Source organism: Aquarana catesbeiana, linkage group LG09, assembly GCF_042186555.1.
Source record: "Aquarana catesbeiana isolate 2022-GZ linkage group LG09, ASM4218655v1, whole genome shotgun sequence".
In the NCBI taxonomy this organism is placed as follows: domain Eukaryota; kingdom Metazoa; phylum Chordata; class Amphibia; order Anura; family Ranidae; genus Aquarana; species Aquarana catesbeiana.
Genome location: NC_133332.1, coordinates 156,722,052 through 156,746,493, shown reverse-complemented (window position 1 = coordinate 156,746,493; position 24,442 = coordinate 156,722,052). Strand labels below are relative to the sequence as shown.

Sequence of the window (24,442 nt, the reverse complement as noted above, 5' to 3'; positions counted from 1 at the left end):
TAACCACTCCCCCCTCCCCTCTTTCTATTGGTATGTTGAACCATATATAAGCTGTAACGCACCTAATAAAGGTAGATATTTTATGAATGCACAACCTGCTTCTCGTTTCATTCGGTGTCTCCAGATATCTGAGGGCCCTGTCGGTGTACCTATAGAAGGGTGGTCATCCAGAATACCTACTATTTCCTTTCAGTAGTAACAGATAGTTTTGGGCGAACTATTCGGGCTGAGCAAAAGCTCATCACCTGTTCTCCCATTCAGCGAACACCTGAATTTGCAGGGTCCTTGGCATGATCTTTACCCGTCGAGCGTCCCACAACACACTGCGCACTGCACAGTGCATTCTAGGGCCCTAATTGGATGAGGCCTACTGCGAGAATTATTGCTCTCGCTCTAACGTTTGCTGCGATACCTCACATGTGTGGTGCGAACACCATTTACATACTGTCAGGGCTGGGCTCAGCCCTACCTTCTCTGAGCTGGCCACTCAGCTGTCCGCTAATTGCCAGCTCCCATCTCTCTACACAGTTACTCAGCTGTTGATGATCCTGCTCATCAGTCCTGCCTACTTAAGCCGTCCAGTCCAGAGGAGCTCTGCCTTCTCCTTGGTCACATCACAAGAAACTATCTCCTGCGTTCCTGTTTAAAAACTGGCTTTGCTGACATCCCTTCTGGCTCCAGATCCTGCTTGCTGTTCCACTATTTTGATCCCTGAATTCTGGCTTGGCTGACTATCTGTTCCGGTTACTGAACTTTGGCTACGTTTTGACTACATTTGTTCTTTTTACTTTTATTTTCAACTGTCCCTTTAATTATTTTTGTAAACATCCCTTGTAATCTTAATAAGGATGACAGGTCCTCTTTATGTAGAGATCTGGGGTCCAAAAAAACCCAAATCACTCCTTTACCTTTAACTGCAAAAAAAATGTGATCTTTTGCTTTAAAAAAAAAAATTGTTTACTTCCACCCTAGACTGGAAGTGACGACATGACGTCGCTCTGGTCCTCTAAGACCATAGAGGCGATCAGAGATTATCTGGTCTCTGTCCGCCTCTGTGACCAGCAGGCCACCCAGTTGGATCATTTCTCAGGCGTGCCGGCAAGGGGGGTGGGGGCACCCCCTCCCGCTACTCCTGGAAGAGATCCAGAAGATCCAGCATCCGATCGGATCGTTCACGCTGAAAAAAAAATACCGGGGTTATGGCTAATAGCTTTAGTCATAACCTTGGCAAACCACAATGTATATATACGTATTGCAGTTGGCAAGTGGATAGCAGACCCTAAGGGCCCAGTTTTAGTAAATAACCCCCAATATGTTGCCTTCTTGCTGCCTGTTTTAGTCCCCCAAATTGCATGTCGTTGTGGCCCAGCCCTATTCATCCGAATAGGTTGTGTGTGGTAGTGTCAACAGGGAAGAAGGGAGAGAGAGTGGTGTGATGGAAATGAGAGAAAGAGAAGGTAAAGAAAAATGAGGGAGGGGTGAGTGGGAGGGAAAGTGATGGAGGAAAAGAGGGGGAGTGAGGGAGGAGAAAAAAGAGTAAGAAAGAGAGGGAAGGAGAGAGTGATGGAAAGAGATAAAAAGAGAAGGGGATAAAAAAAAGGAAGGAAGAAGACAGAGAGCTGAGGTGAGAGAGGGGAAAGGGAGATCTGAGGTGATAAAATTGTGAGTAAGGTAGATTTTTTTCTCTCTGCGGTGTGCACACTTCAAACTAACACCAGGTGCAATAAAAAAGTGAGGACACAAAAAGTGAACAGGGTGGATATATGGTCCTCCTCTGATCTTAAAAAACTCCTGACAGGGACCAGGATATTTGTGGTCCATCTGGCTGAAACCAGGTAGACTCCTTTCCTCAGGGGACCTGCCAAGGCAAGGTCCACCCAAGTACTAGGTAGAGAGAGTGGAGAGACTTGGTAATAATAGGGGATAGAGTGAAGAGAGTAATATTAGAGGAATGTAGAGGGAATTAGGAGACTTCATCATGGTGAGAGGCTTAGAGGGAACGAGGAGACTCCATCACGGTGAGGAGTGCAGAGGGATTGAGGAGACTCCATCGCGGTGAGGAGTGTAGAAGGAACGAGGAGACTCCATCACGGTGAGGAGTGTACAGGGAACGGGGAGACTCCATCGCGGTGAGTAGTGTAGAGGGAACGAGGAGTCTCCATCATGGTGAGGAGTGTACAGGGAATAGGGAGACTCCATCATGGTGAGGATTGTAGAGGGAACGAGGAGACTCCATCATGGTGAGGAGTGTAGAGGGAACGAGGAGACTCCATCACGGTGAGGAGTGTACAGGGAACGGGGAGACTCCATCGAGGTGAGTAGTGTAGAGGGAACGAGGAGTCTCCATCATGGTGAGGAGTGTACAGGGAATAGGGAGACTCCATCATGGTGAGGAGTGTAGAGGGAACGAGGAGACTCCATCATGGTGAGGAGTGTAGAGGGAACGAGGAGACTCCATCACGGTGAGGAGTGTACAGGGAACGGGGAGACTCCATCGCGGTGAGTAGTGTAGAGGGAACGAGGAGTCTCCATCATGGTGAGGAGTGTACAGGGAATAGGGAGACTCCATCATGGTGAGGAGTGTAGAGGGAACGAGGAGACTCCATCATGGTGAGGAGTGTAGAGGGAACGAGGAGACTCCATCACGGTGAGGAGTGTACAGGGAACGGGGAGACTCCATCGCGGTGAGTAGTGTAGAGGGAACGAGGAGTCTCCATCATGGTGAGGAGTGTACAGGGAATAGGGAGACTCCATCATGGTGAGGAGTGTAGAGGGAACGAGGAGACTCCATCATGGTGAGGAGTGTAGAGGGAACGAGGAGACTCCATCACGGTGAGGAGTGTACAGGGAATGGGGAGACTCCATCGCGGTGAGTAGTGTAGAGGGAACGAGGAGTCTCCATCATGGTGAGGAGTGTACAGGGAATAGGGAGACTCCATCATGGTGAGGAGTGTAGAGGGAACGAGGAGACTCCATCATGGTGAGGAGTGTAGAGGGAACGAGGAGACTCCATCACGGTGAGGAGTGTACAGGGAACGGGGAGACTCCATCGCGGTGAGTAGTGTAGAGGGAACGAGGAGTCTCCATCATGGTGAGGAGTGTACAGGGAATAGGGAGACTCCATCATGGTGAGGAGTGTAGAGGGAACGAGGAGACTCCATCACGGTGAGGAGTGTACAGGGAACGGGGAGACTCCATCGCTGTGAGTAGTGTAGAGGGAACGAGGAGTCTCCATCATGGTGAGGAGTGTACAGGGAATAGGGAAACTCCATCACGGTGAGGAGTGTAGAGGGAACGAGGAGACTCCATCATGGTGAGGAGTGTAGAGGGAACGAGGAGACTCCATCATGGTGAGGAGTGTACAGGGAACGGGGAGACTCCATCGCGGTGAGTAGTGTAGAGGGAACGAGGAGTCTCCATCATGGTGAGGAGTGTACAGGGAATAGGGAGACTCCATCATGGTGAGGAGTGTAGAGGGAACGAGGAGACTCCATCATGGTGAGCAGTGTAGAGGGAACGAGGAGACTCCATCACGGTGAGGAGTGTACAGGGAACGGGGAGACTCCATCGCGGTGAGTAGTGTAGAGGGAATGAGGAGTCTCCATCGTGGTGAGGAGTGTACAGGGAATAGGGAGACTCCATCATGGTGAGGAGTGTAGAGGGAACGAGGAGACTCCATCATGGTGAGGAGTGTAGAGGGAACGAGGAGACTCCATCACGGTGAGGAGTGTACAGGGAACGGGGAGACTTCATCATGGTGAGGAGTGTAGAGGGAACGAGGAGACTCCATTACAGTGAGGAGTGAAGAGTAAGCACACTGAGTCCAGGTAAGGAGACTCAGGCTCCATTCACACTTGTAAAACTCCAAAGTTGCTCTGACTTTGCAGTGCAACTTTTATGCAACTTTGGATGGCTGCAAATTGGATACGGCTTTGACCAGTGATAATGGACAACTATTGTATTGTATAACATTCCCTTACAACTTTCCTGCAATTTTTGAGAGTTAACATGGTCTGTGGCCCTAAAGTTAGATGAAAGTTGGACCAAAGTAGTGCATGAACTAACTTGAAGTTGCTGCAACTTTAAGTCGCACATATATGAATGGTTATCAATGATGCCCAAAGTTGCATGACAAGTGGCACAAGTGTGAATGGTTCCTCAGTGATGGTGAGAGAAGTGCAGAGTAGTGAGGAGTCTCAGTCTTTAGTGGAAGGGTTTAGTGCTAGGAGTAGTGTGATTGGCCGGTTTTTCAGTAGGCGGTGCTCTCCCAGCGTTTAGTGAAGGTTATAGGATTGTGATTGGCTGGTCGTCCTGTAGGCGGTGCTCTCCGAGGGTTAGTCGTGTTTGGCCCGGGCTTTTTCAAACGTCACCGGGCATGTAGAGACAGGAGCGGCCGGCCACACTCCGAGTTGGCGGGACATGTACGATCAGCTGGCCGAGTTGGATGAAGAGAGTCCCGGGCCGTCATGCTCCTCTATCCCGGTGACAGAGCAGGCCCCGTCCTCCTGGCTCCAGCGTACCCGGCAGAGTGTACAAAGGAGCCCGAGCCTGAGGCTGGTGATCCGGGAGCCGCAGCCGGTGTGTGTTGTGGCCGTACAGCGCTATGTAGGTGAGATCGGCCGATGTCGCTATCACTACGATGTGACGGTGTATGATGGGATGGTGCAGGACACCTGGCTGCTCTCTCCAGACCTCGCACACCTCGTACACGGCAATCTGCTCCGCTCCGGATCCCGGGCCACCATCAGCCTGTGTTCATACCGATATGTGGAGAAGAGGCCGGGCTCCGGCCTGGTGTGTATAGAGGAGGTGGAGATCGGGGGCGACATGGAGATCGGGCTGTCTGTGTGCGGGGAGATCGGACCCCTGTGTGGAGGAAGGAAGCACTATCTGCCCCTCTGGAACAATGAGGACCCCTATGGGGACATATGGGACCGGGACAAGGACAGGGAACACCGGGGACCTGTGGACGGTAAGTGACAGATCACTACAAAGCCACACACAGGCCAATCCTACTTCATTGTGTGCGATGTGATCTGGTGTGACAGGTGAGATCTGCTGGTGTGTGCCTAGAACAGATTGCTCTGCTCCTCCCATGACCCCCAATAATGATGGGGACAACACATGGAAGGGTTATCCGTTCCTCAGATCCTCCTCTACATACTTGTCTATAAGCCCCGGTCACACCGCTGCCACTTTGTTATGCAATTTGACAGTTCCAAATCACGTGACAAGTCGCATCCCACTGGCAATAAAATAGTTCATATCGATTTATGACAAAAGTTCTTGCACTACTTTTTACCGATTTCATTGTAACTTGCATAGACTTCTGTTTGTATGAAGCTGCAATGAAATCGGCAGAGCAAATGGCACAGATGTGCGTCTTTGAGATCACGTAGAAGTATCCACACTGGTGATAATGGGGGGCAATGACTCAGATCACACTGCCGCCACTTGGGATGTGACTTGTAAGACCCCAAGTCACATGACATGAAATCCCATGACGGTCAATGAGAGCGGTCTTAGCACTATTGAAGCCGCTCTGACTTTACAAAAGTTTCCTGTACTACTTCAGAGTGATTTCCTTCTGACTCGGGTCTTTAGACTTGAATGGAGAAGTACAGGCAAAGCTTGTATGGCCGTACTATTGTGAATCACAGGAGGGTAGTCCGTTCTGTCGGCTGACATCACAGAGCCGGTCCAGGATTGGGCAAGATCGTGACACTGGAGTTAGGATCCGCCCACATGCTTGGCCAAGCACCCGGCTCAGCCTCTCACAGCGATGCTGCATACACCTAGAGAAGTATGATTTAAAAAATAAAGTATTACCTTCTCTTTTCAATGGTATTGGCTCCATCTATATTGATGTGATTTAGATCTGACATTACAGGATGATTTCCCAGGTATTACCTGTAGTGTAGCCGCTCCCTTGCTTCAAAGTAATACTTGAGTCGCTGACAAAATCGCCAGGAAGTTGCCTAAGTCGCACGACTTTCAGGTCGCAGTAGTGTGAGCTGAGACTTAAAGCGGGGGTCCACCTATCTATCGTGTGGTTTTTTTTTTTTTTGTTTTTTTTTTTTGTTCATTCACAAACTTTTCTTCTCAGCATTACATACTCACATATTGTGTGTAATATGTCCGCCTGTGTCAGATTTCGTCGGAAAGAATAACTTATATTATTCACTGCAGGCGGTTTCCATCTTCATTGTGGGCATTTAAAGCCCACAAGCATTTATTTCCTGGATGTGGTGAATGCTGTGCTCCCAGCATTCACCGCTCGTTCCCGCACATGCTCAGTGGCATCCTGGGAAGCCTGAGACTAGCTCCCAGGAGTCTAGGAGAGGCTAGAAACACGCCTACTCCCACGGGAGGAGAACCAGGAAGTGCAAAGAAGAATAGAAAAATAAAAGGTAATTACGGCGATTTAAATTTTTTTAAACGGCATGTCAGCATCTAGGCAAGGAAGAGAATACATACAGATATTGTTCAAAATTTGGGTGGAACCCCGCTTTAAGAACACCACACACCTTAGACCCCTTTCACATTGAGATGCATTTCAGGTGTTTTTGCGCTAAAAATAGTGCCTCCCCTAAGAGCTTTCACACTGGGGCGGTGCTCTTACAGGACAGGAAAAAAGTCCTGCAAGCGGCATCTTTGGGGGGGGTACAGGAGCGGTGTGTACGCCACTTCCAAATCGCTCCTAAACCGCCCCTGCCATTGAAATCAAATTGGCAACGACGCTTTTAACCCTTTATTCGACCGCTAGCAGGGGTTAAAAGCACGCCAATATAACAGTACTAAAGTGCCGCTAAAACTAGCAGCGCTTTACCGCTAACGCCCGCCCACCCCAGGGTGAAAGTAGCCTTACAGTCTGATCTACAATCTCCTTTTAGATCTGCCAACAACTGTGTTGTGAAATGGCCTGATACAGATTGATTAGGGAGGTCCTCATTTTATGTAGATCTGAGCTTGATGATGTGGTCAGATTGTAACGTGTATAATGAGCCTGATGGTGTCCATATATACACTTTGATAAATCATTGATTATTCTTCTGATCAATCTCTTGCCATAGGAATCTGTAGTCTACAACCCAATGGATCGATATCACACACACACACACACACACGATTTCAGTAATTAAGAGAAGTACGGTCACTAAGAGGGTCATACTTTTCCTGTGGGTCAGAGTGAACTTCTGCAGTCCTGAGACCCAGAAGCAGCTGTCAGCTGATGTCACAGAGCCAATCCCTGCTCTGGAAGGACCCCAAACGTACTGTTTGGATTCCACCCAGATGTCTGACAGCTGAGAGCCTAAGCCAACCACTCCCGCCCCTTCCCCAGCCTGGCACTTGAGTGAGCGCTGGAGGGGCAGAGTGGAGAGCGGTGTTTGTCAGTCACCGCTCTCCACTGCTCAGTGTGTGACCAAGAACTGAGCAATCAGCGGTCATATCACTCACTTGTCAGTGTTAGAGCCAGTGGGGGACAGCTGCAGCCTCAGACCATTGATCTAGCATGGAGGTGAGTATTGTGGTTTTTAATCCCAAACGTTTCCTTTTTAGGCCCCTTGTCCACTAGCAGATCCACCTGCTCAGGGAGGGATTTCTCCGCTTACCCCTGCTGAGCAGGTGGATGACTGGTTTGTGTCTGCTCTGCTGATGCAGGGTGGACAGGGACACAGCCCGCTGTCCTCTATGGAAACAGACCGCCTGTCTGTTTCCTTCTGACTGTCCTCTGATCTCTCGGGTGGATAGGCAATGGATCCCCATCTGTCTGTTTTTAGCAGACAGGATCGGATGTCGGCAGTTGTCAGTGGACACATGTCCGTTGACATCCGCCCCTCCATAGAGAGTAACAGATGGTCTGATCAGGTCCACCTGAAAAACTGACCCGATCGGTCTGCCTGTGTGAAAGGGGCCTTAAGGTACGATCATAAGCTGTCAATCAAAAATCTTTCCACCATGTGATCTCATAAGCCTCATTCACACGGTCATAGGCCTATAAGCAGAGTTGTCTTCACCCTCCCAGGAATCGGAGGTTCTGTGCAGGCAGTCTGTTGAAATCAATAACAGGCCGCTGGCTGCACAGACCTCCATGCACATCCCAGAGTGCTCAATGCACAGATCAGTATGCAGACAGTGTTCTGATCTATGCACAGGACCCTTGTGGATGTATACTCCAAGATGCACTTGGAGGTCTGTAAAGCCGGCTATGCAGACTGCATGCACAGAACACCTGTGTGTCCCATGTGTCTGAAGACAGCCCTTCGTATAGGAGTACAGATCGGTACACTCATGTGAAAGAGGCAATTATCTGAGAGGAAGATAAACAATTGTATTAATGAACAAGGTATCTCAGTGCTGCCGATCAATCTAAAACCATTAATAATCCGCCCTGGCTGATCATCTCAATTTGAATGAAAGCAATTGAAACTGAGTCTAAATCGATGAAAAAGGAAGTTATGGCTATGTGTTTGTGGCAGGGTGGATAAAAATCGTTGATTTTTATTTTTTTAGATTGGATTTGTTTGATTTAAAGTGGATGTAAACCCGATTTCATGAAATCTGAGCTGGGTACATTTATCTGCAATGTTTTATCTCTCTTCAAAGCACTTTGTTCCATGGCTTTCTCCTGCTCTGTTCTTCTGTTATCAGCATGACAAGTTCTCCGACATGTATAATAAAAGCAGCCTGAGTTTTGTGTTTTGTTTTGTGTTGGAGAGCATGCTATAAATTAGCACTGATATAAAACAAACAGAGCTGAAAGTCTCTACCTATGAGGAGAGGGGGGGGTGCCTTTCCTCCAATCAGCTGTCTTGGTTATATGCCCAGGCTACACTGCAGTGCTGAACAGAAAAGAGAAAATCTCCTAACACAAAGAGCACTTTATAAACAGTATATATAAAGCTGAAGACAGCAGATATACACGTAATACGTATGTAGGGAGATTTGTATCATCTGTGGTTGTTCACTTCACTGGGTATATTTGATTGTTCACACCAACTTTAAATCAGATTTTTTTTTTTTTTTTAATATTTTTATTTAAATAAGATTTTTTTGATGCATTCACACCATTTTTACAGTAACCATGGGATAAAACAAAGTACAGGAATATTCCTTTCCCATTGTTTTGCAAATCTATGTACACTACAAACTGTATGATTGAATCATTTCTGATATCGCTGTTTTACTAACCTGACAGCTGCTTATTCTAAATGGGAAACCTTCAGTTTGCAGTTTGTTTGTCAATATTAAAGATTCTAACTACCAGCAAGAAGAAGTCCTTACGTTTTAAAGAGTACCTGTCGTTTCAGATCCATCATGGCAGCGCCTGTTAGTGGGCATCCACTTACCTGCTACCGCCATGTTCCTTAACTTGTTGTGTCACTGCCTCATAACCAGCCATCCAATTAAAGTGAATGAGACTTCGGTGAGTCAACAGCGGGTCGGAGGAGGAGGAGCTGCTGTGTGACAGAGATGACAGTTGCTCTTTCAAAAATATGATTTAAATCAAACCCTTTTTTACCAGTGATTTAAATCCAATCCACCCTGGTTTGTGGATTTGATAGTTTTAATTGCACACTGGGTAAAAAAAAAAAAAAAAAATATTTGTGTGTATGGCCACTTTACAACCCACCATACAGGTTACGATCCATGTCCTACTAACAAGCATATAGTGCAAGATCCTGTCTGATTGGATAGTTTAGGTAGGACTTGGTAAATCTCAAATTGATTGTGTAGTCCCCTATTCAAATTCTCATGGTACTTAACTGAAGCCAAAGTCACATGATCGTCATTTTCTTCTCTTTACTTCCTTGGGTCCTCCTTCAGGTGTTCGCAGTGCTGCTTGCGTGATGTGGACACCTCCTATTGGTGTAGCAAATACTTCCTCTCATAGGCTGTAGAGGCAGGAGAACCCATGGGGGTGGAGAGGGGACCAGTGCCCAAGAAGATAACTAACAGGGAAAATGTCTGGTCCCCACTGCAGGACGTTAGCTGGACTCTGAGAAAACTGACTGTGTTCCATCACACCGCGGGATGGCTTAGGAAGAGGGTTTTGGAATAGACTGAGGAGTCACATATTTGATGTACAATGCAGTAATTACCTTGTCCTTTTTTTCCTGTAGTTGGGCTTTAAACACATTGAAATTTGTGCAACCAATTAAAGAGAAATTTGTTCATACAGTGAAATAAGCTGCGCGGCTCGATCAGAAATGTTCTGGCGGGAATGGATGTATGCCAAGTGGTCAGAGAGCGGTCTGTGGATTAACCCTTTCATACAAGCTCTCCGATCAGGTTTTCAGGTGGTGGACCTGATCGGAGCCCCCATTCACTCCTATGGAGTGGTGAAAGTCAGCGGTGACATGTCCATTCAACAGGCGCCCGTGTGAAAGGGGTCTTAGATTTCAAACTGTTGCTGTTTTCTGGGTTTATAAATCGGTGGAAGAATGTAATATTTGTAGCCTTTTAATGAGCCAAAGTGTAACTTTTTCATGGCTACTTTTTTTTTTTTTTCTTTTTTGAAACACGGGCCCCTAAATACTGTAATGTCAAAAAAAAATCTAGTTACTTCCATCCCTGAAAACTGACCTATTGTGCCAAATTAGAGGCTCGCAGTGCTGTAGTTTTACCCAATGCCTGTTTGTTAGGCATTTTTTTTATGAGCATAGCTGAACTGCATGAGAAAAAAAAAAAACTCACAAAAGTACTTTGCCACTGTTATGTAAAATTGGTGTGTGTATACAACACTTTACAGGACATGTTGTTTGGCGCTGTACTTGTATTGTTTCTATTATTACATAGGTTGAATAAAGACACCAGTCCACCCGGAGTGAGCACCCACAATTGTCTCCATCCCCGCGCATTGCGTCCCATCAAGATGCCCATCCACTATATTATTATTTTTTCATATATTTAAGGTACCCATGTAGCGCCATCAATCTACGCACACACGCCGGTCCCCACCCCCAAGGGGTCTAGAATCCAAGGTCCCCAACTCACACCCATACACCAGGGCCAATTTTTGGACAGAAGCCAATAAACCTACCAGCATGTCTTTGGAGTGTGGGAGGAAACCGGAGTACCTGAGGAAACCCACACAGGCACAGGGAGAACATGCAAACTCCAGGCAGGTAGTGTGGTGGTTGGGATTCGAACCAGCGACCCTATTGCTGCGAGACGAGAGTGCTACCCACTACACCACCGTGCTGCCCAAATTATTAGTGTTAACATGATTTATAAAGTGTTACCCTTTGTGTTCAAAGTTATTTCACCCACTTTTTTTTTTTTTTTTTTTTATTTCTACAGTCTAATCAGTGTGTGTATGATTGAGATACTGTATATATTTGTGCTCCTAAGTTTACATACCCTGGCAGAATTTGATTTCTTGGCTATTTTTCAGAGAGCAGGAATAACACACAAATCTTTTTCACTCATGGTTAGTGTTTGGCTGAAGCCATTTATTATCAATCAACTGTGTTTTAGTCTTTCTTTTTTTTTTTTTTTTTTTTAATATAATGACAACAGAAACCACCCAAATGACCCTGATTAAAAGTTTACATACCCTGATAACATGCACACAAGCTGACACAAAGGGGTTTGAATGGCTAGTAAAGGTATCCGCCCTCACCTGTGATATGTTTGCTTGTAATTGGGGTGTGTGTATAAAACTAACCCGATTTTATATTTAATTGTGGTGGTTGGTCGTTTCCTTTTTTTTTTTTTTTTTTTTTTTTTTCCCCTTCCCTAGCATATTTTCAATATTGGGATTTGTCAGTATTAAATGATGCTAGGTACTGTTTGTTTTTGAAACTTGCAGCAAAGCAGAGCACTATGTATTTGTAAATAAAAATAATCGTTTTTAATTTTTACAGTGACCGTTGTTCTTGGTACGTTTTGGAGCACTCATATAGATCATGTAATATGTTCATTGTGATAAAAAGAGCAGCGATGTGTTATACTGGGTGTCTTGTTTGGAGAGCTGTTTCGGTTGGTTTATTTACTGATCACAGCTTTGAATCTGATGGTTTCGGTTTGACTTCTCAAACTTTGGCAAGGCTCTTGGAAAATGCAGAACCATTTTTATATATAGAGGTTATGCCGTTAACAGTCACGTTGTTCTTTTACTTATTAGCAGGGTGGATTTTATTTAAATCGAGTCAATTTAAATCTCTAGTAAAAAGGTTTGATTTTTAAATCATAATTTTTAAAGAGCAACTGTCATCTCTGTCCCACAGCGACTCGTCCACTGACCTGCTGTTGACTCATCATCAGTCCTATTCACTTTAATGGGACAGCTGGTGATGAGGCAGTGACACAACAAGGTGAGGGGCGTGGTGGCAGCAGGTGAGTGGATGCCCGCTAATAGGCGCTGCCATGATGGATCTGAAATGACGGGTGCTCTTTTAAATGTAAGGCCTCATTCTTGCTGTTAGTTAGAATCTTTAATATTTGTAAACATAATGAAGGTTTCCTATTTTTAGAGTAATCTGTCAGATTAGTAAAACGGCGATATCAGAACCGATTCATTCATACAGTTTGTAGTTTATATAGATTTGCAAAACAACGGGATAAAGGAATATTCCTGAACTTTGTTTTATCTCATGGTTACTGTGAAATTGTGTAAATGCATCAATGCAGTGCAGGTTATCTCAGCTTGCAGAACTTGGATTCATTGAATGAGTTTGCCAAAAAAAAAAAATTATATTGTAGAATATACGGCCTCATGCTACATAACCAAGCTCCATTTCATGCTGAATAAAGTAAATTAATATATCTTAAATAAGAAAAAAAATTCTAAAAGATAGGTTTTCTAACTCCAAAAGCATTATATTAAAGGGGTTGTAAAGGTAAAAATGTTTTCACCTTAATGCATTATATGCATTAAGGTGAAAAAACTTTTGACAATACCGCCGCCCCCAGCCCCCCTGTTTTACTTACCTGACACCTCTAATCTCTGCTGCTCGTTCCCGTCATCTCTATTGCAGCTCAGCCTGGTCGCTGATTGGCTGCAGTGGATGGATTGAAAGCAGCGCAGCCATTGGCTCGCGCTGCTGTCAATCACATCCGATGATGCGGCGCGCCGGGGGCGGGGCCGAGTGATACAGTGAGCTGCTATAGCCGCCGGCTGTATCACGGGAGCGCGCCCGCAAGAACTAACCACCATGCGAGGGAGCTCGCATTAAGGTGGATAGTTCTTGTGGGGAGGAGCTGAAACAGCTGCCGAGGGACCCCAGAAAAGCAGGTTCGGGGCCACTGTGTGCAGAACGAGCTGCACAGTGAAGGTAAGTATAACATGTTTGTTATTTTTAAACAATAAAAAAATTACCTTTTACAACCCCTTTAAAATAAATTTGATAAATAAAAAAAAAATGGGGTTTTAATAAAAAATCTTGATATTAAATCTTTGATTTTATCCACACTGTAACAAATTGAAAAAAATAAATTCCTATGGGTGGGACTTTGGACAGGGCAGATGGCAAATGAAGTATGAGGAGAATGTAAAAAGTATCTCAATTTTTAATAAAGAATATCATAAATACATAATAATCTGGAAATGAGAAACTATGCAATACAGTAATATTGTACAAACAATAACCGCAAAGATCTGCTGAATAGAAGGTAGATCCAACAGAAAAACCTGACGAGTTTTAAAATTTGCCTGGGTTGCTATTTCTTCATCAGGGGTATATATGCGATTTGTTGCAGGACGTACAAACGCCTGCAATTAAACATATAAACGCAAATTATTCACAATAAATATGCAATGAAAATATAGCTAAAGGATAAGCAAGCATCACACCTAATCTAAATTTGTATATTAAACTAACCGTACAGACTGTATGACTCTTGAATTTACATCATGTCCAGAACAGTGTTAAAAGATAAATGTTGCAGCTGTTGGCTCCGTACACCCTCGACTCTGCAGGGCAGATCAATGCATCATCACCAGAAACAGGCCTCAAGGCAAAAGGGGGGGGAAAGGACAAACTCCCACACAAAGGATGACCCGGTATGGCCCTCTGAAAGGAAAAAATCCCCGTTCATGAAGGAAAAAAAAAAAACAACCGCAAGTACATAGAGTGGGGACGGAAAGTATTCAGACCCCCTTAAATTTTTCACTCTTTGTTATATTGCAGCCATTTGCTAAAGTAATTTAAGTTCATTTGTTTTCCTCATTAATATACACACAGCACCCCATATTGGCAGAAAAACACACAATTGTTGACATTTTTGCAGATTTATTAAAAAAGAAAAACTGAAATATCACATGGTCCTAAGTATTCAGACCCTTTGCTGTGACACTCATATATTAACTCAGGTGCTATCCATTTCTTCTGATCATCCTTGAGATGGTTCTACACCTTCATTTGAGTCCAGCTGTGTTTGATTATACTGATTGGACTTGTGTAGGAAAGCCACACATCTGTCTAGACCTAAGACCTTACAGCTCACAGTGCATGTCAGAGCAAATGAGAATCATGAGGTCAAAGGAACTGCCTGAAGAGCTCAGAGACAGAATTGTGGCAAGGCACATATCTGGCCAAGGTTACAAAAAAATTCTGCTGTACTTAAGGTTCCTAAGAGCACAGTGGCCTCCATAATCCTTACATGGAAGACGTTTGGGACGACCAGAACCCTTCCTAGAGCTGGCCGTCCGGCAAAACTGAGCTATGGGGGGGGGGGGGGGGGGTTGGGAGGAAGAGCCTTGGTGAGAGAGGTAAAGAAGAACCCAAAGATCACTGTGGCTGAGCTCCAGAGATGCAGTCAGGAGATGGGAGAAAGTTGTAGAAAGTAAACCATCACTGCAGCCCTCCACCAGTCAGGGCTTTATGGCAGAGTGGCCAGACGGAAGCCTCTCCTCACTGCAAGACACATGAAAGCCCGCATGGAGTTTGCTAAAAAACACCTGAAGGACTCCAAGATGGTGAGAAATACGATTCTCTTGTCTGATGAGACCAAGATAGAACTTTTTGGCCTTAATTCTAAGCGGTATGTATGGAGAAAACTAGGCACTGCTCATCACCTGTCCAATACAGTCCCAACAGTGAAGCATGGTGGTGGTAGCATGTGGGGGTGTTTTTCAGCTGCAGGGACAGGATGACTGGTCGCAATAGAGGGAAAGATGAATGTGGCCAAATACAGGGATATCCTGGACCAAAACCTTCTCCAGAGTGCTCAGGCCCTCAGACTGGGCTGAAGGTTTACCTTCCAACAAGACAATGACCCTAAGCACACAGCTAAAATAAAGGAGTGGCTTCACAACAACTACGTGACTGTTCTTGAATGGCCCAGCCAGAGCCATGACTTAAACCCAATTGATCATCTCTGGAGAGATCTAAAAATGGCTGTCCACCAACGTTTACCATCCAACCTGACTGACCTGGAGAGGATCTGCAAGGAGGAATGGCAGAGGATCCCCAAATCCAGGTGTGAAAAACTTGTTGCATCTTTCCCAAAGACTCGTGGCTGTATTAGATCAAAAGGGTGCTTCTACTAAATACTGAGCAAAGGGTCTGAATACTTAGGACCATGTGATATTTCAGTTTTATTTTTTTAATAAATCAGCAAAAATGTCAACAATTCTGTGTTTTTCTATCTATATGGGGTGCTGTGTGTACATTAAAGTGGATGTAACCCACCCCCCCAATTTTTATTTTATTTTTTTTATGTCATAACTTAAAAGTATAAGATTTCCTATCATTTGAGCCCAGTCTTGCCACAAAGAGTTAATCCAGCTCTGAGCAATCCTCTTTTATTGTTCAGTGAGAAAAAACTTTGTCAAATCCTCCCCCTTGCTGTGAGTGACAGGTGATTTACATCTCGTGCACCAGCCTAAGGCGGGCATTATTTTTTAATTCCCTCCCCCACTCCTTTCTTCAGCAGCTCTGCAAGGATTGGCTGTTCCACACCTCAGCATGATTTGGCATGCTGAAGTCATGTGGTTACTTTCCTGTCTTTTCACTGGATGTTAGAGATCATAGCAGAAGTTCAGTGTTAGAAATACACAGGAGAAAATGCATATTGACAAGGGGGGTGTAGAGGTGGGCGGGGAGTCTACTGACATCACGACTCCACCCACCGAGCTCCAGACAATAGACCCACGCACAGAATATGCAGTTTTTCGGGTCTAATAACAGACAGAGGGGAGACATTTGACAGGTAAAGATACATGCAGGAGGCATGTATATCCTTATAGATAACCCCTATGGCAATAGTTTAGAAAGGATGACATTGGGTTTACATCCACTTTAATGAGGAAAAAAATGAACTTAAATGATTTTAGCAAATGGCTGCAATATAACAGAGTGAAAAATTTAAGGGGGTCTGAATACTTTCCGTCCCCACTCTGTGTGTGTGTGTGTATGTGTGTGTGTGTGTGTGTGTATATATATATATATATATATATATATATATATATATATATATATATATATATATATATATATATATATATATATATATATATATATATACACACACACACACATACACACACACACACACACACACACACACACACACACACACACACACACGTGAGTTTGCAAGGGGGGGGGGCGGGAGAATTTGGGGGGAAAAAAAAAAGTACTATATACCTGGCCAAAGGTAAACCCAGGGAGATGGTGAGAGAAGAGAGGTGGACCTGCCAGCCTATGCCCAAACGGAAGAATCTGTCCACCACGGGGCTTGAAAAGACCCTGAAAAGGGTCAACCGCTGGAGAACTGCAAATGAATATCAATAATGAGAAAGGGGAAGGCGGTAAGGACCCGTCTAAATTGGATAACAATACATGCAGCATATTTTGGACTTAAACGTTTTTGATGGGGGAGAACACCCAGGTTAAGTGCCTGAGAAGAAAATAATGAAAGAATCTCCCTCAAAATCCAGCAAGACGGCGTGCATGATAATATAAGTTTAATTACCTTGGTATAAGTGAGGGCACAAACTTGCAGGGACAGCCTCAGTTCACCCACGCAGCAACACAAATCAGCAGCTGGGTGAAGGGGTTTTAAATACAGGGATGATTGGCAATGGCCACTCAGAGGGGCGGGGCTAGCCGGGGCGTCCCCCGAGACCACCGCGTGCACGCAGGCGCCTCCCAACACACCCGAGGGCATGAACAGTGATGTCCTGCGTTGGGGAAGACGCAGTGACGTCAGGCCCTGAATCCCTGCTGCGCATCCCCGCAGCGCACAAGTCACGTGATCCACCCTGTATGTACATCTTCACTAAAATGCTAACTTCTCGCTTTCAATTACCCCCCCCCCCCCCCCCCCAAGTGGGATTCATCCCAACCCACAAGGCACGTAACCACACCATGAAAGACTTTCATTTAATACATCTAGCCAATCTTTCCAAAATACCCCCTATGTCTTCCTGAGCACTAAAAATCACAGTATGCCAACATTACTAGTAAATTAAAAAAAAAAAATGGTCCCTAAATCTATCCCATAACTTTTGCACAAACCAATCAATATACAAATATATGTTATGCAAAAAATAAAAACCCCATAAGTTTACATAAGTGGAGAAGACATGGCCCTGTCATCCCTCTGCCAGGGGTCGTCAGCGAATCTGCTGGCAGTCAACCCATGTGAAAGAGCCCTTGGACTTCACTTTAAGAATCTCTAATCTAAAGAATCCATTTTTTTTTTCCCCCTAAGGTTATAGTTTTATTTAAAAGGCAACACTGCTATTTATAGATCGTCCCTGCTACTAAATTATTGCGCTTTCCATATTGCAGTCTCTAGATCAGTGTGGATTTCTGTTTTTTCTTCTGTAAGAAGCAAGGAGTAACTAATAATGAAACCAGGATTGGAGCTTTGCTCTTCAATGGTTGCACACACAACTTTTTCACTGTGGGGGTATATAAACCTTGTAATGGACCCTGGGCCTTGCTTTTGAGCATACATACTTTCATCCCTGTTTCAAGTTAGCATTCACCATTGACAGGATCACTAGAAAATGTAGGATGAGCCATCTCATACTTTGTGTTGCTACAGATTCTACAGATCCCATCACTGGTAATGATATAATTTCAGCAGCGAAATGGATGGTAGTATGAACTCCTTTTTTTTTTTTTTCACTTTTTTTTTAATCAATTTTATTTATGGTACATTGCGGTCATTGTAATATTTTATTTTACAAGTTCTTTCATGAAAGAAGTACAGAGTTGTCCTTGCACCATGAGAGTCAGGGAAACTTGCATCTCAGAAGAGGTCAGCACTGGCAGCCTCCTGGTTTGTCAATTTTGTTTCATTCAAATGATAGGAACTTTTATAAAGAAATACATTGTAGTCGAATGAAAACCTGCTGAATAGAATTGTTGCAGTGTGAAGAGCACATCAATCTAGAAATGTGGCTTCCCCCAGGGTTCTTGAGAAAATAACATTTTATTTAGTTTCGAGGCGTGAATTGTATTGACAACTTTTGTAGCTTTTATTGTAAAATTTCCATTGCCTTGCAATATTTACAGCTTTGTAGAAGCTGATTAATTTTATGTCTTATAAGCAGAAAGCACTGCACTGAAAATAGCCCATTTTTTCCTTTGACATGCTAGTGCACTATAATTAGTAGATCTATTGTGTTGGGAAGGAATCATGTATGCTGTTAGTTTATTGAGCATGCAGCCAGCACTCTAGTGCATGGTGTACTATGTGATTTAAATTTGTATCAATCCACTGAAGCTGCAAATTGGCTCGACGATGTTCTACTCGACCCACGGTTGTGGTCTTGTTGCTGTAGTCACCTATGTGGCATAGTAATTGGTTGATCTTGTTCCCATAATTGCAGTTCTCTCTGAATAGAAGAAATGTGTTCTTTTCATGACGGGAAGCTGCGGTATTTATAGCTTTTGGTTGTATGTCGTATGACCATATCTGATGAAGCAGAAATGGTCAGACTGACTCTACTTTCATCTCCCCATCACCTGAGATATCCACTGCTTGGAGCTTGCTTGGCAATGTCCCATGGTAACCCACAATGCAGTGCTGTTTGTTGACATGATGTGAAGTCAGGGCTGCCTGTAATGTGATGCCATGGCTGTATCAGTTAACCTAAACGTTTTGCATACATAGATTGTGTGCTCACACTGCCCAAGTGCAATTGTCTCCTACCCCGCTGGTCTGTGCTCATATGTTGTACTGGCCATGATGAGCATGCATATATTCTGCCCTCTGTTAGCCAGACCACAGTGATCCCTGCTTATGTGCTTAATGAGTACTCTGTTTGAGACTTTTTTTTGTGTGTGTGTGTGTGTGTGTGTGTGTGTGTGTGTGTGTGTAGTCAGCAATTGCACCTAAGAGTGCTGTTCCAGAGTCCAGATGAACTATACCCCAGATCACTTCCTCAGGCAGTCCCAGGCATTGTACACTAAACAGTACCAGAGCACAGTACAAGGCAAACGCATTACACAAACAACCTGGACTTTGGAGGTAAACTGTGATCAGTCCTTATTCATACACCTAGTGTGAGTATACCCAAATGCCAGATGTTGTGTGCAGTCACCATTTGTTCCCTGTATATAATACCCGGATGTTTGGATTGGATCAGTGTCTGATTCTGTTCATGTGGCAGACGTAGGCAAAAACTTGCATCTAAAACTCCGAAATCAAACCCTGTACTGGTCCTGACTAATGTGTGTTTGTTTTTTTTTTTTTACCTAATAAAAAGGAACAATGAAAAAGATAGTGAGGTTTACTTACTAGAAGCAAATAGTCTGTGCACTATGTGTATTGCAAGCGCAGTTGTGCTAGATCTGAGGGGAAGCTCTGAAATTAGGAAAAGCTCTGCTGATTTCTATCCTCCAATCATATGCAAGCAAAAATGCTGGGGGGTTTTCCTGTTTGTTTGTTTTTTTTTTTTCCCTCGACATGTTTCCCTTCTAATTTAGAGCAACTGCACTTGCAGTGCAGACTATTTGCTTTTAGTAAATGAAACCCATTGTCTTTTTACAGAAAGAATGAGAACTGCTTGCATCATAGCAGACTGACACCAGCCGTTCATAACGGTGTACACAAGTAGAGGTCGACCGATATGGGTTTTTCTCTGGCCGATGCCGATATTTAGAAATCGCGATGGCCGATATGTGATGCCGATTTTTTTTTTTGGGCCGATATATTAGGCCGATTTTTTTTTTTTTTTTTTTTCTTTTTTTTTCCCCCTTCATCTCATAAAATCTAACAGTTAGACCCCTTTCACACTGGGGCGTTTTTTTAGGCGCTTTTGGGCTAAAAATAGCGCCTGTAAAGAGCCTGTAAAACGGCTTCCCTACAGTCTCAGTGTGATATCCCGAGTGCTTTCACACTGAGGCGATGCGCTGGCAGGATGTCTTTGGAGTGGTGTATACCGCTCCTCCACCATTCCTGCCCATTGAAATGAATGTGCACCGCTGCTGAAGCGGCTGCAAAGCGTTTCGGCAGCAGCACTTCAGGGGCGCATTTAACCCCTTCCTCGGCCGCTAGCTGGGTTATAAGCGCCCCGCTAGCAGCCGAATAGCGCCGCTAAAATGACGGTAAAGCGCCGCTAAAACTAACAGCGTTTTACCATCAACGCCTGCCCGCTCCAGTGTGAAGCAACCTTAAGTAATAAGTGATGCAGAAAATTTTTTACATTTAAACATTTATTGAACAAAACAAACCTCCAATCAGTTCACTTGTATGTATAATTTAGATTAAAAAAAAAAATAACTATATCTTAAATATTAAATACACAAAAACAGGTAACCAAAACTTTTGGACGAAAAAAAATGGGCTAACTTTACTGCTTATTTTTTTTTTTTTTTTTTTAATTAGTGTATTTTATTTAAAAAAATTGCGTTTGAAAGACCGCTGCGCAAATACCGCGTGACATAAAATATTGCAACAACCACTATTTTATTCCCTAGGGTCTCTGCTAAAAAAAATATATATAATGTTTGGGGGTTCCAAGTGATTTTCTAGCAGAAAATACAGAATTTTTACTTGTAAGCAACAAATGTCAAAAAAGATTTAGTCTTTAAATGGTTAAACTGAGAACTTCTACACACGGAGTTCAGTCTATTGATAAAAGAACCTGAAAGAGATACAAATGTATCTTCTTATCAGACTTGGCAGGCTGCCCAGAGGAGGAGAGAAGAAACCTTCAGACAACTTGCAATTGACTTCTATTACAGAAGTCATTTGCAAGTCCCGCTGAAGTTATAATCGGCTTTTTTTATCAGCACAATCGGCCGATGCCGATTAAGTAAAAAAATCCAAATATCGGCTGATATATCGGCCGACCTCTATACACAAGCTGTGTTGTGCCTCAGAGATGCTGTTTATCAAACTAAAATCTATTGTGTGGTATTGGAGCTGACTCTTCCAGGAAAATGCTTAACGTTTATGTGTTAAAATAAGAGAAGCCCTAAAACAAAGACAGAAGGTGCGCTAGCTTAACGCATTATGTAAGTAGAGTGCACCTTGAAATGTTCCACATTTTGTCATGTTACAACCAAAAACTTAAATGTATTTTATTGGGATTTTATGTGATCGACCAACACAAAGTGGCACATAATTGTGAAGTGGAAGGAAAATGATAAATGGTTTTAAATTTTATTTATTTTTTTTTTTTTTTTTTACAAATATCTGAAAAGTGTGGTGTGCATTTGTATTCAGCCCCCTTTTTCTCTGATACCCCTAACATGAAGGCCAAGGAACACACCAGATGGGTCAGGGATAAAGTTGTAGAGAAGTTTAAAGCTGGTAATAAAAAAATATATCCCAAGGTTTTACCATCTCATGGAGCACTGTTCAATCTAAAATCTGAAAATGGAAAGAGTATGGCACAACTGCAGACCTACCAAGACATGGCTGTCCACCTAAAGAGACAGGCCGGGCAAGGAGAGCATTAATCAGAGAAGCAGTCAAGAGGCTCATGGTAACTCTGGAGGAGCTGCAGAGATCCACAGCTCAGGTGGGAGAATCTGTCCACATGACATATATTGTGCCCTCCACAAATCTGACCTTTATGGAAGAGTGGCAAGAAGAAAGCCATTGTTGAAAGCCAAAAGAATCCCTGTTTGCAGTTTGTGAGAAGCCATAGGGGGGGATACAGCAAATGTGGAAAAAGGTGCTTTGGTCTGAGACCAAAATTGAACTTTTTGGCCTTAAAGCAAAACTCTGTGACAGAAAATGAACACTGCACATCATTCTGGACACACCGTCCCCACCGTGAAACCTGGTTGTAGAATCATGTTGTGGGGATGCTTTTCTTCAGCAGGGAGGGAAGCTGGTCAGAGTTGATGGTAAGATGGATGGAGCCAAATACAGGGCAGTCTTAGAAGAAAACCTGTTAGTCTGCAAAAGACTTGAGACTGGAGCGGAGGTTCATCTTCCAGCAGGACAACTACCCTAAACCTACAGCCAGAGCTACAGCAGAATGGTTTTGATCAATGCATATTCATGTGTTAGAATGGTCCAGTCAAAGTCCAGACCTAAATCCAATTGAGAATCTGTGACAAGACTTAAATTGCTGTTCAGACAATTTCCATCCAATCTGACGGAGCTTGAGCTATTGTGCAAAGACTGGGCAAAAAATTCACTCTCCTAGATGTGCAAAGCTAGTAGAGACATCCCCAAAAAGATTTGGAGCTGTAATTGCAGCAAAAGGTGGTTCTACAAGGCAGTGTTTCTCAACTCCAGTCCTCAAGGCGCCCCAACAGGTCATGTTTTCAGGATTTCCATTATTTTGCACAGGTGATTTGATCAGTTTCACTTCCTTGGTTATTACCACAGCCGTTTCATCTGAGGGAAATCCTGAAAACATGACCTGTTGGGGCGCCTTGAGGACTGGAGTTGAGAAACACTGCTACAAGGTATTGTTTTAGGGGGTTGAATACAAATGCACGCCACACTTTTCACATATTTATTTGTAAAATTTGAAAACCATTTTTAAATTCCCTTCCACTTCACAATTGGACCAACACAAAGTGGCACATATCACATAAAATATGTAAAAAAATGTACGTTTTGGGTTGTAACATGACAAAATGGGGAAATGGCTGCGAGCTCTAAACCGGTGTGTTCTGGCAGGGGGGCTTCCCCCCTATCAGAACACAATAGCACAGCGGGGAGATTGTTGTACTAAGATCGCATCGTTGGTACAGCTTCTTGCCTTTTTTTTTTTTTTTTTTTTTTTTTTTTTTCCAGCCCGCTGGGTTGAACGATTAGAATCTGAATCTGAAGTGGGCAGCAAGGCAGATATGCTGCAAAGTTCATCATGATCCCTTTTTTTTTTTTTTTTTTTTTTTTCCTGGGTCTGATGAAACAGACTACCTAAGACCATCTATACACACACTTAGACTTGAGATTTCTACTCACCTGTAGTGCTGATGGTTGTTCTCTGCTTTTAGACTAACCCTGTTCACATGAGAGAGAGATCTATCTATCCCATGTGAACAGGGTTAGTCTAAAAGCAGAAAACAACCATCAGCACTACAGGTGAGTAGAAATCTCGAGTCTGAGTGTGTGTATAGATGGTCTTAGGTAGTCTGTTTCATCAGACTACCAGGCGGTCCCGTCCCTGTTTCCAGGAGGAGGACTGTCATTGGCCACTGCTAATGTCATTCACAGTCCTGCTAGCACCATCCACCATCTGGGGGAAGATGACTCGCTTGGTTGCCACTAGCAATCTCAGAAAGAAGGGATTTCACTGTGATTTGAGAAAACCACAATCAGGTGACCATTTGTGGAATTACTGTTAAGCTTCTGGGAACTTTGTTTAAATTATTCCTGAACCTTTGCGTCACTTACTACTGAACCCCTGCACTCTGTGTCCCTTTAAGCCACAGCCAGTATTCAGAGCAATGAAAATCACACTCAACTTTTGCTGCAGTGCAGAGCGCCGCCCTTTATTCTCAGCTGGGGGGGCCCAACTTATGATCCTGCACACAGGCCCACAGCTTTCAGAAAATACCCCTGAGCTCATCATTGTGCATCTGTTCCAGATGCTTGTGACATCACATACAAGCACGTGGCCTGCATGCGAGAGGTGGATCAGCAGGATGAGTGTGCCAGACAGGTAGCTGTGGGAGGGATGAGAGGGGGTTTCAGCGGTATGAAAAAATAGCCGGGCATTACAGTGGTGGAACAGATGAGCGGGGGGGGGGGGGGTGTTTCAGTGGTGTGACAGATGAGCAGGAGGGGTTCAGTGTTGGGGCAGAAGAGCAGGGGGGTACAGCAGTGGGGCAGAAGAGCAGGGGGTTACAGTGGTAGAGCAGATGAGCACATAAGTTCAGTGTTGGGACAGATGAAAAGATGGTTCAGTGGTGAGACAGAAGAGCATGGGGGTGGAGCAGATGTGCAGGGAGGTACAGTGGTTGGGCTGATGTGCTGGGTGGTACGGTGGTGGGGCTGATGAGCTGGGTGATACGGTGGTGGGGCTGATGTGCTGGGTGGTACGGTGGTGGGGCTGATGTGCTGG

The 24,442-nt window shown here is 44.2% G+C and overlaps 1 protein-coding gene across 2 annotated transcripts in view; it reads left to right on the top strand.

Moving 5' to 3' along the window:
• The first annotated feature begins 4,325 nt into the window (after positions 1 to 4,325).
• The window catches only part of RADX (RPA1 related single stranded DNA binding protein, X-linked), a 167,323-nt gene continuing 147,206 nt past the window's right edge, over positions 4,326 to 24,442 (top strand). For both annotated transcript variants that reach the window (XM_073599299.1, XM_073599298.1), the window contains exon 1: positions 4,326 to 4,972. In XM_073599299.1, coding sequence (XP_073455400.1) covers positions 4,420 to 4,972 — 553 coding nt within the window. In that variant the 5' untranslated portion in view covers positions 4,326 to 4,419. The remainder of the gene's footprint in view (positions 4,973 to 24,442) is intronic.